This window comes from Manis javanica, chromosome 9 (genome assembly GCF_040802235.1).
Source record: "Manis javanica isolate MJ-LG chromosome 9, MJ_LKY, whole genome shotgun sequence".
Classification (NCBI taxonomy): domain Eukaryota; kingdom Metazoa; phylum Chordata; class Mammalia; order Pholidota; family Manidae; genus Manis; species Manis javanica.
The window spans coordinates 10,520,932-10,534,680 of record NC_133164.1 but is presented as its reverse complement, the minus strand read 5'-3'; the positions used below and the strand labels follow the sequence as shown (position 1 = coordinate 10,534,680).

General features: G+C 43.2%; 1 protein-coding gene across 4 annotated transcripts in view; it reads left to right on the top strand.

The window, feature by feature from the left end:
• The window catches only part of UBAC2 (UBA domain containing 2), a 158,067-nt gene that overhangs the window by 131,405 nt on the left and 12,913 nt on the right, over window positions 1-13,749 (top strand). For all 4 annotated transcript variants that reach the window (XM_037024877.2, XM_037024875.2, XM_037024878.2 and 1 more), the window contains one exon: window positions 12,385-12,507. In XM_037024877.2, the coding sequence (XP_036880772.2) occupies window positions 12,385-12,507 (123 nt within the window). The remainder of the gene's footprint in view (window positions 1-12,384; window positions 12,508-13,749) is intronic.

Below are 13,749 nucleotides of genomic sequence, written 5' to 3'. Positions count from 1 at the left end.
TTCTCAGCACAGATTCGCCCAGGCGGCCTTCAAGATGGCGCGTGGCTTGCGGCACACTTCTCAGCACTTTTCCTTTTCAGCTTTGCTCTTTCACTTTTTGATGCAATTTGATTTAAAAAACGATTCTTGTCAAGTTGCTGTACTGCCTTGTCAACAAAGCAATCTAATCAGTTAGAACTGGTTCTTTTATGAGTATGAAGTGTATAGTATCAGGAGTGGAATAAGCTACTAGTGCTTAGTTGATAAAAATCTGCAAGTTAAATTAAAATTGTGTGCAGGAACTCTATTTTCGAATGAAATTAAAGCTAAGCTGTTTATCTCAATCTGCTCCTCCTTGCAGAAACTGTTACGTTTTGGGGGCTCTTGTAGTTGATCATACTGACCTTTTTTACAAAATTCAAAACAGAAAGATAAGATCAATCTAAATTTGAATCCCTTCCCAAAACTGACTCATTAAGTGACCTTGAGAAAATCATTTCTATTTTCCATTCTGCCTTGGCATCTTCCTGAGAAGAAAGAGTCTGGTACAATCTCATGGTATTTAAGAGAACAAGTAAATGATGATAATGTACTCAGTATTTTGGAGAAGTAGAAGTTATAAGCCATCCTAATCCTTTTCATAATTTTTTCCTTTTATCACTTACTAATCACTTTTTAAAACCATGAATGAACTTGGAGATGTGTCCTGAGGATTAAATAATGTTAATTAGAGTTATATTGGAAAAAAATTGTCTTCATAATCATCTTGTAAATTCCCCCCTTCCCCTAAAAAAATGGCCATCCCTGTGGGTTTTCAAAACCAGAAGACAATTCTAGTGCAGGACAGACCACGCATGAGTTCCTCAGGACAGATCCTTCTGGTTTGGAAAAGGCTTGAAGCTAATGGGGCTCACCTGAGGCTCAGCCCCTGCAGCCTGGTGCTGTGGGTCACAGATGTGGTTTTGTGCACAAAGCAGCAGAAGCCCAGGAATTAACACAGTTGTGAGTCATGATCTCCTGTCCAAGATTATAGGACAGATTAGCGATACCAAGATTTTTAAAAATCATACTTTTTAAGTGATTGAGATGTTTACACACTTGTTGAGCCTGGGTTCATAGGGGTGGAAATGAGGGGTGGGGGCAGGTTTCTGGTTCAGAGGGCTTCACGCTGAGAGAAGCTACCGCGTAGCAGTTGGTTTCCCCGTCTGCCTTCCTCATTTACAGGGTGGTGCTCAGAGCTCTTGGCTCGGTAGAGATCCTCGGTCGATGCAGGTAACAGTCATAAGCAGTACAGGAGAGTATAAATGGCGGTCATCTAGACCACTGTCCACCTAGGGGTCCCTCCTACAGCCACTCTGGCTGGTGGCCTTTGGGCTCTGGCTGGAACAGTGAGGATCTTTCTTGAAGAGAGAGCTGCTTGGCTTCCAAGGTGTTCTTTAATATGTTGACCAGGAAGAGGCAACTCACAGTTAGTTTAAGGGTCATCTTGTCCAGCTTTCCATTTCACAGATTAGGAAACTTAGACCCAGTGTTATGTATTCTTAACTTGGCAGCTTGACAGAGTTCTGTAGAAGTTCAGCAGAGGGGGAGAGCAGTAAAGATCTGGGCTGTTGAGAAAGAAGCCTAAAACAGATATAAACAAGGGCTGAGCTCTGTGCCAACTGGTCGGAGGAAGGATAGAGGAAAGAGGGGAGGGCATTTTAGGTGACAGGCACAGTCGGAGCAGCCATAGTCTACAGTATGCCAGGGACACAGTGACTGGAAGGGCCATGCCGGGGAGAGGTAAGAGACAGTTTAAGATGTGGCTGGTTTTGGAAGACTTCAAACCAGGGCAGAATGATTTAGAAATGATGCAGTGCAGTAAGACTTCCCGTTGAGGTCATGGCTTCGTGAAAGGGCTGATGGCAGAGGTGCAGTGGTGTGGAGCAGCCTGGGCAAACCTGCTAACCTAAGGGACTGCAGTCCACCCAACACGGCACTGGCTGAAGGATGAGTAAGGGGATGAGAGTGATCACGAGAGTGAACCCACGAGAGGGGATGACCTCTGGGGGAGGAGATGGAAGGCGAGAGGGGAAATCTTGAGTGATCCCCTCTCTCATTTTTAATAACAAGTTTCACCTCTTCTATCAAAACACTTACTGGTAACAAGTAGCAGAACTAATTTTAATTTTTACTTTCATTCAGCAATTTCATGTAGAGCTACAGTTAAGGGGAAAAAATGACCAACAATTTGGCAAAGAAGGCAGGAAAGAAAAGATACAGTGCAGGAATCGGTAACCCCATGCTGGACGATGCCTTCGTTCCTGTGTCCAAGGGAGCTCTTCCTCAGGCCTCCTCTGTGCGGCCCTGACCATAACTGGGCTTACTATTCCTGAGCATGTAAATCGATTTAAGATAGTAAGAAGCTTTAAATAAGAGAAAGGTGTCATCTTCCTACACCAGATGTCCCCAGCCCAAGGCTGGGTCTGTGGGGCACTCACTGTCTCCCTCAGGCCATCGTCACTCCACCTCCTCCTTTTTGAATTGCACGTTCCAATTCTTACCCAAATCACAACCAACCCCTATGCCTCCCCCTCCAGAAAAAGGTGAGGACGTCTTTGATCATACACTCCCTGGAGGAAAAAGTCAACATCAGAAGAGAGTGGTCCGTCTGCTGCCTTTGGCAAACAGGGGCAGACCCCAGCACTGTCTGCTTGGTTCCCTCGGTGTTCCCAATATGCTTCGTCCTCTCCCTGCAGAGGGCAGGCAGCCTAATTGGTTTGCCCAGAGCCGATGCCCAGGGTGAATAGTGAAGCTGAATTTGAATCCCACTGCTCTCTTCCCAGAGTCCCTTCCCCTGCCCCTTCGTGACTCCCCCAACAGGAATTTAGCTGGTGCCATGCTTTGTTGCAACAAAGGGAAAATACATGTGTCTCCTGAGTTTGCAGCTGAACTTGAATCTAATTTAGCCTGTGTTTAAAGTGGTACCCATGTCTCAGTAGAAGTAACAACAGTTGTGGTAGGAGTCACAGGCCTTCACAGAGAATGTCACACTCAAAACACACAGGACTCGGGACACCTGTCCGTCGGCTCACACACCAGCTGAGGTGCTCCGTGCAGGGAGCAGCAGCAGCCGAGCTGTTGGGTGGTGTCCCAGGCTACTGCATAGCCTCCTGACAGGAGGCTCTCTGGATACCTCCTCATGCCCGCTCCTCGCTGCCACCCCAGCCCAGTCCCTGGAGCAGCGCCATCGCCCTGCCCTCCCTATCAGAGAAGGAAGGACGGGCAAGGCTGCGGCCTCTGCGCCCAGCCAGCCGGAACCAGAGAGGAGGAGGCATGGCAGGGAGCAGCGTGTCACCAGAAACTCTTGTCTCCCAAGCTAGAGGTTCTACAAACTGAGCAAAAGGGTGTATTTTGTCTCCTGATCTTACTGCTGTGGAAATGCTTTCTGTTTTGCTAAGAATGGAATGATATGAAGTGTCTGGGCTCTCTAAACTGGTCAGTAGCGTAAACCACAAAGAAAAAGTGAAACTAAGAGCTGTAAAACTAGCCTGGGATTTTGTTCAAGCAGTCGTCTCGTTTCCCTCCAGTTTATGTTCTCCCAGCACCTGCTCAGCCTGCCTGCTGCCCAGACACTGTCACACACTGTGTTCGGAGCACTCTGCAGCTGTGCGGAGTGGCCCTTCACAGGACGTCTCCCAGTGCATCTGCGCTTTGCATTTTTAGGCACCTCTCAAGGAACTGTTTTCCAAATGTGTAATAGGATTTGTCCTGCACCTCATAATTGTCCCTTCTGCCACTCTTCCAAGTCAGGAACGTGTTGCTAGTTTGTGTGGGGGCAGTTGTGGGGGTGGGTTGGTTTGGTTTAGTTCTCCTTTTTTCCCCAGTTTGCTGTGAAGCTGTTGCTGGTGACAGCAGCCCAGGACTGTTTCCTTCCTCTGTACAATAGTGCATGTCTAGTTCTAAGAAGATGCCTATCACTCAACCCTTACTCACACCCGACAGCCTCAGTGCCTTTTGTTTAGTTTCTAATGTGCCTTTGTTTGGTCAGCTCACAGAAGGGCTTTCGGGGCCTAGGAAGCTGTTTACGTCTCTGTGTCCCAGCCCTCTTTCCTTGCCCCAGCGCAGTGTGATTATTCAAGATAAATGAATAAAACTAAGCATATTCCCATTTACACTGCAAGCTGCAGCTTCCAAAGAGTCTTTGGAAGCAGTGCTATGAATTACAAATGAGGAGTTACCATTTACAGTTCCACTTGTACGTCATGGTCACCCAGCAGTGGCTCTTTGTACTGACTGCTTCCTGGACTAGAGGGAGAGGGTGCTCATGTCCTTAGCACCCACCACATGCTTTGTTCGCTGAGCCTTCTTGCTTTGGCCCCTCCCACCCTTATTAACCAACTGTTTAGGTTCCTAAATTTACAACTGTGAGGTCTTTGCTCAAGAAAATCCCACAGAACTCAGCAATATGATTTACTGTGTATTTGTCCATTCATTTATTCATTCAGCAAATACATTTACCAGGTGGCAAGTGAGGCTGAGTGCCCAAACTAGGGCAAGATGATCGTCTCGGCCCTCCTGGGCTCACTGCCTGCCGCGAGACCCCCACCAGTCAACATGCAATTAAAGTATACAGTACCAAGTGCTGTCCTTGGAAGGACATGGTGAGATACGGGAACAGAGAGGAGGAGCCTTGACCCCAGACCTGGGCCACTAGGGAAGGCTCTAGAATGTGCGGGTGGACAGGTGAGAAAGACCACAATGGTAAACAGGAGGCTGGCGAGCCATGGCAAGAAACCTGAATTGTATCCTAAAAGCAGTGGGGACTTGTTTGGTATTTAAGAAGAATATCTACAAATATCTGAAAAGACTTAATGTGCTCCACTTCTTTTTTCTGACTGTATTTCTGTGTGGCTACATTTTCCTTATATGCTTCAAAGGCCAAAGTAATGTATAACAGAATTGAATGCAGAGGCAGATAAGAGAATCTAAGTATCTTCAATTAAGTCAGACATTAAAGAGATCTACAAAAATAGAAAACAGTGACATTCTTCTCATTTTTTTCTATTTGGAAAACATTTTTTTATAAAAATATATATGTTAGCAAGTAATGAGTTTGTGGTTGTTTTTAATGAATCAATAAATATTTTAATGAAAAGGTGACAGGGAACCATTGAAGGTTTGTTTAGTAGAAGAGTGACATGATGAGACTTGTAGCTTAAAAATATCACACTGAAGCCACTCCCAGCCTCAATGTTGGTCTAAAATAGGGCACGAGTGTAGAGAGCAATGGACGGATTCAAAAGACATTTGGGAGCTAGAATTAACAGAGCCTAGTGGTCAGGCTCAGGCAGTGGATGAATGTTGATGTCATTCCCCAAGTTTGGGGGCACAGGGAGAGAGATGGGATTGCAGACGAGTTGTGCTTGAGATGTGTCCCCTTTGAGAAGTCTCTGGAACATCTCAGTGGAAGTGCCCAGGAGGCAGTTGGCTATGTGGCTCTGAGGTGCAGCACTTGGAGACGGGCTTGGGAGTCAAGACCCTGAGTGCTCTAAGCGGTGACTTAAGCCTTCGGGGAATGCATGAGCGCTTGGGGACAGCGTGCGGGAAGAGAGGAGAAGTCCTGAACAGACCTTAAGGGACACCGGCACGTACAGGACATAAGTAGCGGTGCTCTGAGGAGCAGAGGATGGTGTCGAGAAGGGACTGGTCAGCAGGGCCACCATGCGGAAGCGGTCAGGCGGAGCCGATGAGGCTTCCCTGGATGAAGCCAATGGCGTTACGGGTTCCTGGAAGGAAAAGAAAAACACAAGTGGTCAGAACAGTAGCCTGTGAGCGTCTAGAGGGCAGGGACGTTGTCTTAATTCTCTTCCTAGCTTCATTGCTGAAGGTCCTGCCAGGAATGTTAATAGACACTCAGTAATTTTGTTGATTTTTACCTTAACTGGTGTGACTAAAACAATCTGGTCTTTTTGCCCCTGAACTTCACAGTAAGTCATCCCTATGTAAATTGCTCACATTAAATGTACAGGTGTTTCCTGAGGGTTGTGTCGTGGTCACAGATGGGCGGATACTGATCCCTTCAGCCCTCAGGGCGACTAGAAGGGTCTAAAGCTGTTTGCAAGCAACCTTGGCTGTCCTTTGTGTCCTGCAGATATGTCTTTTTCTGTATGTGGCAGGATGTGAAAATACTGGAAAGTCTTGTTCTATACCCAGGTTGGTAATTCCTTGCCTAGGTGTCACCTCCCCTCCCCTGTGCCTAAGGCAGACAGCACTAAACAGTCATATCATTCTCCTCTGCTGAACCCACACCCTTCCTCAGAATCTTCCTGACGTGGTTCCCAGGCAGCCAGACGGTACAATGGGGGTGAACCTGCCTGCCTGCTTCACACTTCAAAACCCAGCACACTGATAAAGGTTTTCAGATCCCCAAAGACTGAGAATAAAGGATGCATTTTTTTTCCAGTCACCAACCTTTTTAAAATAAGATAAGGAAGCTTTTGGAAAGAATCTTAGTTCTTCCAAACCACCACATTCTTAACGCCCACTGTGTAATTGCTCTCCATTTCACCCTTTGAGAGAGCACCTCCTTGGGGAATCAGCTTGGTGGCACTGAGCTTAGAACCATGCTGCTCCCCTGGGCAGTATGTACACATCTGAGCCACGGCAGCCCCCAGCATCTGATAGAGTCGGGAAGGTAAGAAAACACCATGACATATGATGCAAATAGCTGGCAGTAATAATAGCTAAGACAAGTTTTTAGAAGTTTCAAGCTCTGTTTCAAATACTTGATGTGTAACTCATTTACTTCTCATAACGTTCTTATGAGGTGAGTGTAGTTATTACTCCCATCTTACAGATGAGAAAACTAAGGAGCAGAGAAGTGTTTTTTAAAAAAAACAATCTAAGGCCTAAGGTTACACAGTAAGTGGCAGAGCAGGGATCTGAAGCAGCTGTTCTGGCTGTAGTTAGTGACTGCTCTCAGTCCTTCAGCTGCCTGCACCTAGCGGTTCCTCCGCCATTACTCCTTAGCATTGCTCTGGCCCTTGAAGTTCATATAAACCCACCCTCAGTCAACTGTCTTTGAACAGATTGGCAAAAATGTCTAGTTCTCCTCTCCATTGTTGAAATCATCCTCATGCTTTAAAATTCAGCTATGCCCCATCCTCTTTGAAGTTTCACCACCACCACCAAGCTGCGGTTGGTCGATGCCCACTCCAAATGCTCTGGCTCTTTAATTGATGCCACACGGCTTCCTTCTTAGTTATTGCTCCCTCGCCTTGTCCTGACTCTTCCATCTCTGGACACCTTGCCTCCCCCCCAGCGGATCATGAGCCCCTGGCAGTGAGGACTAGAACTTGCTCCTGCTCTCCCGTGGGAGCTGTGAGTGCCCCCGGGGTTCTCTGAAGTGAGCTCTTCTACCTGGTGTCTCAGTGTAGACACTGCCAGATCATCCCATTCCAGAACCTGCCAAAAGCCTCTAGGCCATGTAACAACCTCTGATAAAATGTTGCAAACATTTACTGCCCTCATTTGGAAAATTAGTTGTTTACTTAATTTCGTAAGAAACTTTATTTCGTTTAAAAATCTCACCACCTAATAACAGATATTTCATAAAACGGCTGTTCAAAATGCAAGCTGTTTCCTTTTTCCTCTTTTAAATATGCGGTTATTGCTTTTGAAGAAGACAAAGTGAAGGAAATGTTTCCTGTTTGTAGAGGCTCATATTTAACCCTACATGAAGAGCAGATGAGTGTCAAAACATCCTAGAACCTAGAGCTCTGTACTTTCTGCTTTTTAAGCACTTTCGTGCTCTCACAAGAGGAGAGGGATTGGGTCTGGTTTGATACTGCCTGCTCTTTCACTCTCCCTTTGAAGAAATAAAACTTACACGTTCAGCGAAGGGTTCATCTCCCTCTCCACCAGCCTGTGGGTGTCTTTTGCCTATGCATGTTTCTATCGCAGTCACCTGTGTATGTATCAGGGTTTCTCAACCTAGGCCCCAGGGACATCTCAGTTGGGGCCATTCTTCATTGTGGGTTCTGTCCTGAGCATTACAGGTGCTCAGCTGCATCCCTGGCCTCTACTCACCGAATGCCTGCGGTACCACCATCATGTTCCCCCCACCCCCACCCCAAGACAACCAGAAATGCCTGCAGACATTGCCAGGTGTCCCCTGGGGGTCAAAATCACTGCTAATATATATCCATAAAATAGTTTAAATAATATACTATTGTTCTGAGTATTTTTTAAATTTATGTAAACATCATTGTATATACATATTCTTACACAACTTTCCTTGCTTATTCAACATTTTATTTGGGAGATTTATCCAGTAGATCTAGTTCGTTTATCCCAGCTCCTCATATAATAGTCTTTTATATACTAGAGCCACTCACTTAATGTTATTTCCCTACCTAGAGACAGTTAAATTTTTTTCCATTTTCTTACCCAACATTATGATGAGTGCTTCACAAAACGTCCCCATAAATGTCCAATTAGGCACTCTTAACTACCTGGAGATGAAGTTGCTGGGTCACAGAACAACCTTGGTTTTTACTAAATCTTGACAGATTGTTTGCCCATTTATACACTTATCAACAATATACAGTTTCCATTTCCCTACTTAATGGGCATTTGGGTAGTTTCCAGCCTTTGACTACTACAAATAATGCTACTGAGGACATTGTAGGCCATGCCTTTTGGCAGATGTATGTCTGCATTTCTGATGTCCAGGAGTGGAATTGTTGAGCCACACAAGTGTTCAGCTTTCATAGATGCTCAATAGTTTTCAAAGATGGTAATCAATTTAATAAGTTACATTGTTCTAGAAAATTGTCTATTTAATCAGAGTTCCTAATATGAATAAAGTATTCGTATGATTTTTTAATATCTGCCATTATAGCTCTTGTATTATTCCTAATATTGTTTGTGTTTCTTTCTTTGCCTTTTCATCAAGCCTGACCAATTTATGCATTTTACTTGACTTTTTAAATATCCAACATTACGTTTCATTGATTCCTTCTTTTGTCTTTATTTTCCACTTCATTAATACCTCTAAAATTTCTGTATTATTCTTTGTAATTTCCTTAATTATTGTTACTTTCTATAATATACTAAGCTTATTAATTTTCCATCTTCATTTTCTTTATTTATGGCCAATATTTTAAAACTATATCAACTTCTTAACTATATCCCACAAGCTTTGATAAGTTAATAGTTGCAATTTTTCTCACCTTTAAATATCCTCTAATTTCCATTATGATTTTTTCCATTTTTGATTTCCTGTGTGTGAATTTTTATTTTGTATCAATTATAATTTTGATACTGATTTTAAATGTAAATGCACTGTGGTCAAAGAATATAGTCTGTGTAATATTCATGTGTGGGTATTTGTGGCTATTTCATAGAGGACTTAGCACACAGTCACTTTCTTTTTTTTTTTTTCATTTTTTTATTTTGATATCATTAATCTACAATTACATGAGTGACATTATGGTTACTAGACTCCCCCCATCATCAAGTCCCCACTACGTACCACATTACAGTCACAGTCCATCAGCGTAGTAAGATGCTGTAGAATCACTACTTGTCTTCTCTGTGTTGTACAGCCCTCCCCATCCCCCCCCCTCACATTATACATGTTAATCGTAATACCCCCTTTCTTTTTCCCCACCCTTATCCCTCCCTTCCCACCCATCCTCCCCAGTCCCTTTCCCTTTGGTAACTGTCAGTCCATTCTTGAGTTCTGTGAGTCTGCTGTTGTCTTGTTCCTTCAGTTTTTTTCTTTGTTCTTATACTCCACATATGAGTGAAATCATTTGATACTTGTCTTTTTCCACCTGGCTAATTTCACTGAGCATAACACCCTCTAGCTCCATCCATGTTGTTGCAAATGGTAGGATTTGTTTTCTTCTTATGACTGAATACTATTCCATTGTGTATATGTCACACAGTCACTTTCAATAAATGTTTTACATAAAATGGAAAGAATGTGTGTTTTCTATATAAATATAGAGTACAGACTATACATATCCAGTTAGACAGACATGTTATTTATGTTCTTAGTTGTAATTTTTATCTGCTTGATCTATCAACATATGCTAAAAATTAAATACATATCTGGTTGTTTCCACTTCTTTGTTCTGTTCATTTTTGCCTTCTATATTTTGGTGCTGTTGTGTAATATCTAAATAATATTGACGTGGCCTAGTGATTTTCTCTCTAGTAATGGCTTTTTTGCCCTTGAAGTCTGTTTATTTGACATGAATATACTCACATCAGCTTTCTTTGGTCAACTTCCTCTGATATTTTTCCATCTTTTTACATCACTTTGTCTATGTCTTTATATTTTAGGTTTGTCTGTTGTTGGGGGTGGGGGAAAGGAAAGACTTCAAAATTGAGAATATCAGCCTTTCAGCTGGTAGATTTGTCCGTGCGTACAGCTGACCCTTAAACAGCACAGTTTGAACTACACGGATACACTTATTCATGGGTTTTATCCAACATATATTGGAAAATATTTTGGAGATTTCAACATTTGGAAAAAGTTGCAGGTAAGCTCTGTCACCTAGAAATATCCAAAAAATTAAGAGAAAGTTAGATGTAGCATGAATTCATAAAGTATATGTACATACTAGTCTATTTTATCATTTAGTACCATAAAATCAGTAGTAGGCTATTACGAGTTAAGTTTTGGGGGAGTCAAAAGTTATATGTGGATTTTTGACTGCAGGGTAGGTGGGTACCCCTAACTCCCTTATTGTTCAAGGGTCAATTGTATTTTTGTGATGACTAATATTTTTGCACTTATTTCTCCAAAACAATTTTGCATAATGTCTCTGTTTCAAACTTCCATTATTTTTTTCAAATCTTTTTTTCTATAATATCTTTAAGTCCTTCTATATCTTAGTCATTTTCTAATTTTATAGTCTTTTTCAGACTGTGGTAAATTTAAGTTCTTGGGGATCTAATACTATTTATTGTACACACTGAGTCTTGCTTATGGTGGTCTTTCTCCACATGAGTTTTGTGATTTTGGATTCTGCATCTTCCCCCCTGGAGTTTTATGTATAAATCCCATGGAATCCCAGGATAAGAGAGTGACTCTCCAGAGTTTAGGTTACATTTGCTTCTGCTTGGCTTCCCAGATGTATCCCTCTCTATCCTAGAACCAATTTGTATGTAATTTTTGATGGTTTCTTAGAACACATATGTAGTGTAACTTGAACCCCCAAATTCTGATTTCTCTTTTCTCATTTCACAGGCAGGCCCAAGATTCCTGCTCTCCCCCTCAGAAAGGTTGCCCATTTGGTGTGTTTTTTCACAGCTTCTCTTTCACAGCAGGTGCTGCCATTTGAGGGTTGTGCCTTTGAGTGGGTAATGAGCTCAAAGCCACCATTTCCTTCAAACCCAGGGCCTCATCCTGATCCCAGACGGGCGATAAGGCCCAGGCAGGGTGTGCTCACCCCGTGTATTCATCCTGGGCCACTTGCTCGCTTACTGCTTGGGTTTTCCAGGGCTGGTTTCTGGCACCTTGGGGCTTCCATTTCTTCATTTTATGTTCAGCTATGCATATGCAATATTTTTGTATTTTGCCCAGCATTTTTAGATGTTTATAAGAGGAAACATTTCAGGGTGTTAATCTGTAATTTTTGGTAATTAAAATATTGGCATGTTGCTAAAAACACAGATTTTTTTGAAAAGCACCATGCGTTGCACATTTTTCTTCACACTGTGGCTTTCATTTCATTGATGATATAGAATAAGCAAGAAAGGACGTCACCATCAGTCTTACATCACCCGCGGAGCCACTCAGGAGGACAGGTCTGATCCTCGCTTCTGACCCTCTTGTCCTTGTGTGCGAAGTTCACTTTCATTCCCAAGCCAGCCCCCCAACCTGCTGTGATCTCCCCCTGCAGTCTCCCTCCCCTGAGCACGCTCAAAATTTGCGTAAATAAAAGAAGGAAAGGGAGGGAGCAGGGAGAGAAAGGAGGAGGAGCATGTCAACATAAGAGCTACGGAGGGAGGCTCCAGGGTTCTGGCTGCCTGCGGGAAATCCTCTTTCCTGTCACCCCCAGCAATACCCCCCTCACCGAGTCCCTTGTCCAACCAGATGGGACAGTGTCAGTGGGGCTGAGGTTGGGGATGTCTGCCTTCCGGAGCCAAATCACACTAATAATATTGTTGGTACCAGGTACCTTCTTTTCTCTCTGTGCACCTATTGCAGGCTACTGATTTATTCTACTGATTGAAGGAAGGATGGTATGATAATTTAGGATTTGCATTGCTTGCATTGAGCAGATCATTATGACATTTTATTTCCCAGTCTATAGATGTGACTGCATTGCAAGGGAAAACCCTTACAGGTATTTCATTGATTCTGCTCCTTCTGCGTCTCATCAGTGTGTATTGGTCTCTTTTTAGGGAGGCATGATCAACTGGAATCGTCTTTTCCCTCCTTTACGTCAGCGGCGAAATGCAAACTATCAGGATGGTCGGCATTCTGAACAAGAAGCATCCCATCCTCTAGAGGTTTCAGAAGAACAGGTAATCAGGAACACCTGGAATTTATCCTAAACCCATGTTTCAAACTTAAAGCAATTTTGGTGAACAAGACATAAAAGAAATCAAGCATATAAATACAAAGATTTTGATAGCAGTTAAACTGCCACCTGTAACAGTGATCAACACTTTGACCTTTATGTCTCCTGTGGGTCTATGAGTTTGAGGAAGACATGATTTGAAAAAAAAAAAAAAGCATGCATCATTTTAAATTCTGTAATACTTCATGTGTATGAGAAACTACTAAAGTTGGTTCCCTAGAGGAGTGGGTGAAAAGGCGGCAGAAGGATCGGGAGGGAGTGGTGCCCCTCTGAGTCTACGTTTTGTATGGTTTTGATTTTAGGCTCTAGTCAATGTTTTACATGTTCATAAAGCAAATCAATGATAGGGATGACCATAAAACTAAAAGGCAAATAAATGATCCAACCATTGGATCAATAGAATGACCAGGTATTTTTCATGAATGACACAATCATAGGGGAGGGAGAAAAATTAATGATGGTAACTTTGATCATAATATACCCTCAGTCTAAAGAAAAAAACGCAAATGAATCTTGTTTTCCATAGTGGTATGAGACAACAATTCTGAGATTATGTTTTGTGAATTATGGGGCTTGGGAAAATGAGGAAATAGGTTGATCTGCCTGTGGAAGAAGGGAAATACAAATACACAACAGGGGAAGGCGGGGAAGAGCCCTGAGGAGCTTGGCTGGAATTAGAGTTCTTAGCATAAACTCATGATTTGATAAGAGTGAGTGAGAGAGAGAGAGAGAGAGTGTGTGTGTGTGTGTGTGTGTGTGTGTGTGTGTGGTGTCTCACCTCTGTCAACCAAAAGGAATCAGAAGCAGTGTCATCCTAGCATATCTGAGCACACCTAGTGCCCAAATCTAGTTTGTAAATATTTCTGCCTCCCACCAGGAGCCAGCCTCTTTAGAGAAATGGTGGGTCCCAGGCCCAGGATAGGGAAGGTGCAGGATAACCCTGGACTGCCTTTATATAAAGAACCCAAGGAAGTGCTCCGTAACCGAGTGGGCGTGCCACCAGGATGCTGGAAGCAGCTTGCTGGGGTCCCACTGACCAAAACTGGGATATCAGATTGGAGCATCAATATAAATAAGGACAGCACTATAATATCTATTGTATGGGGAGAATCCTTGAGTTCTTACTGACACGGGTGAGGTCAGTAGGTAAATAAATATCTACATAGATATATTCATTCACAAGGAA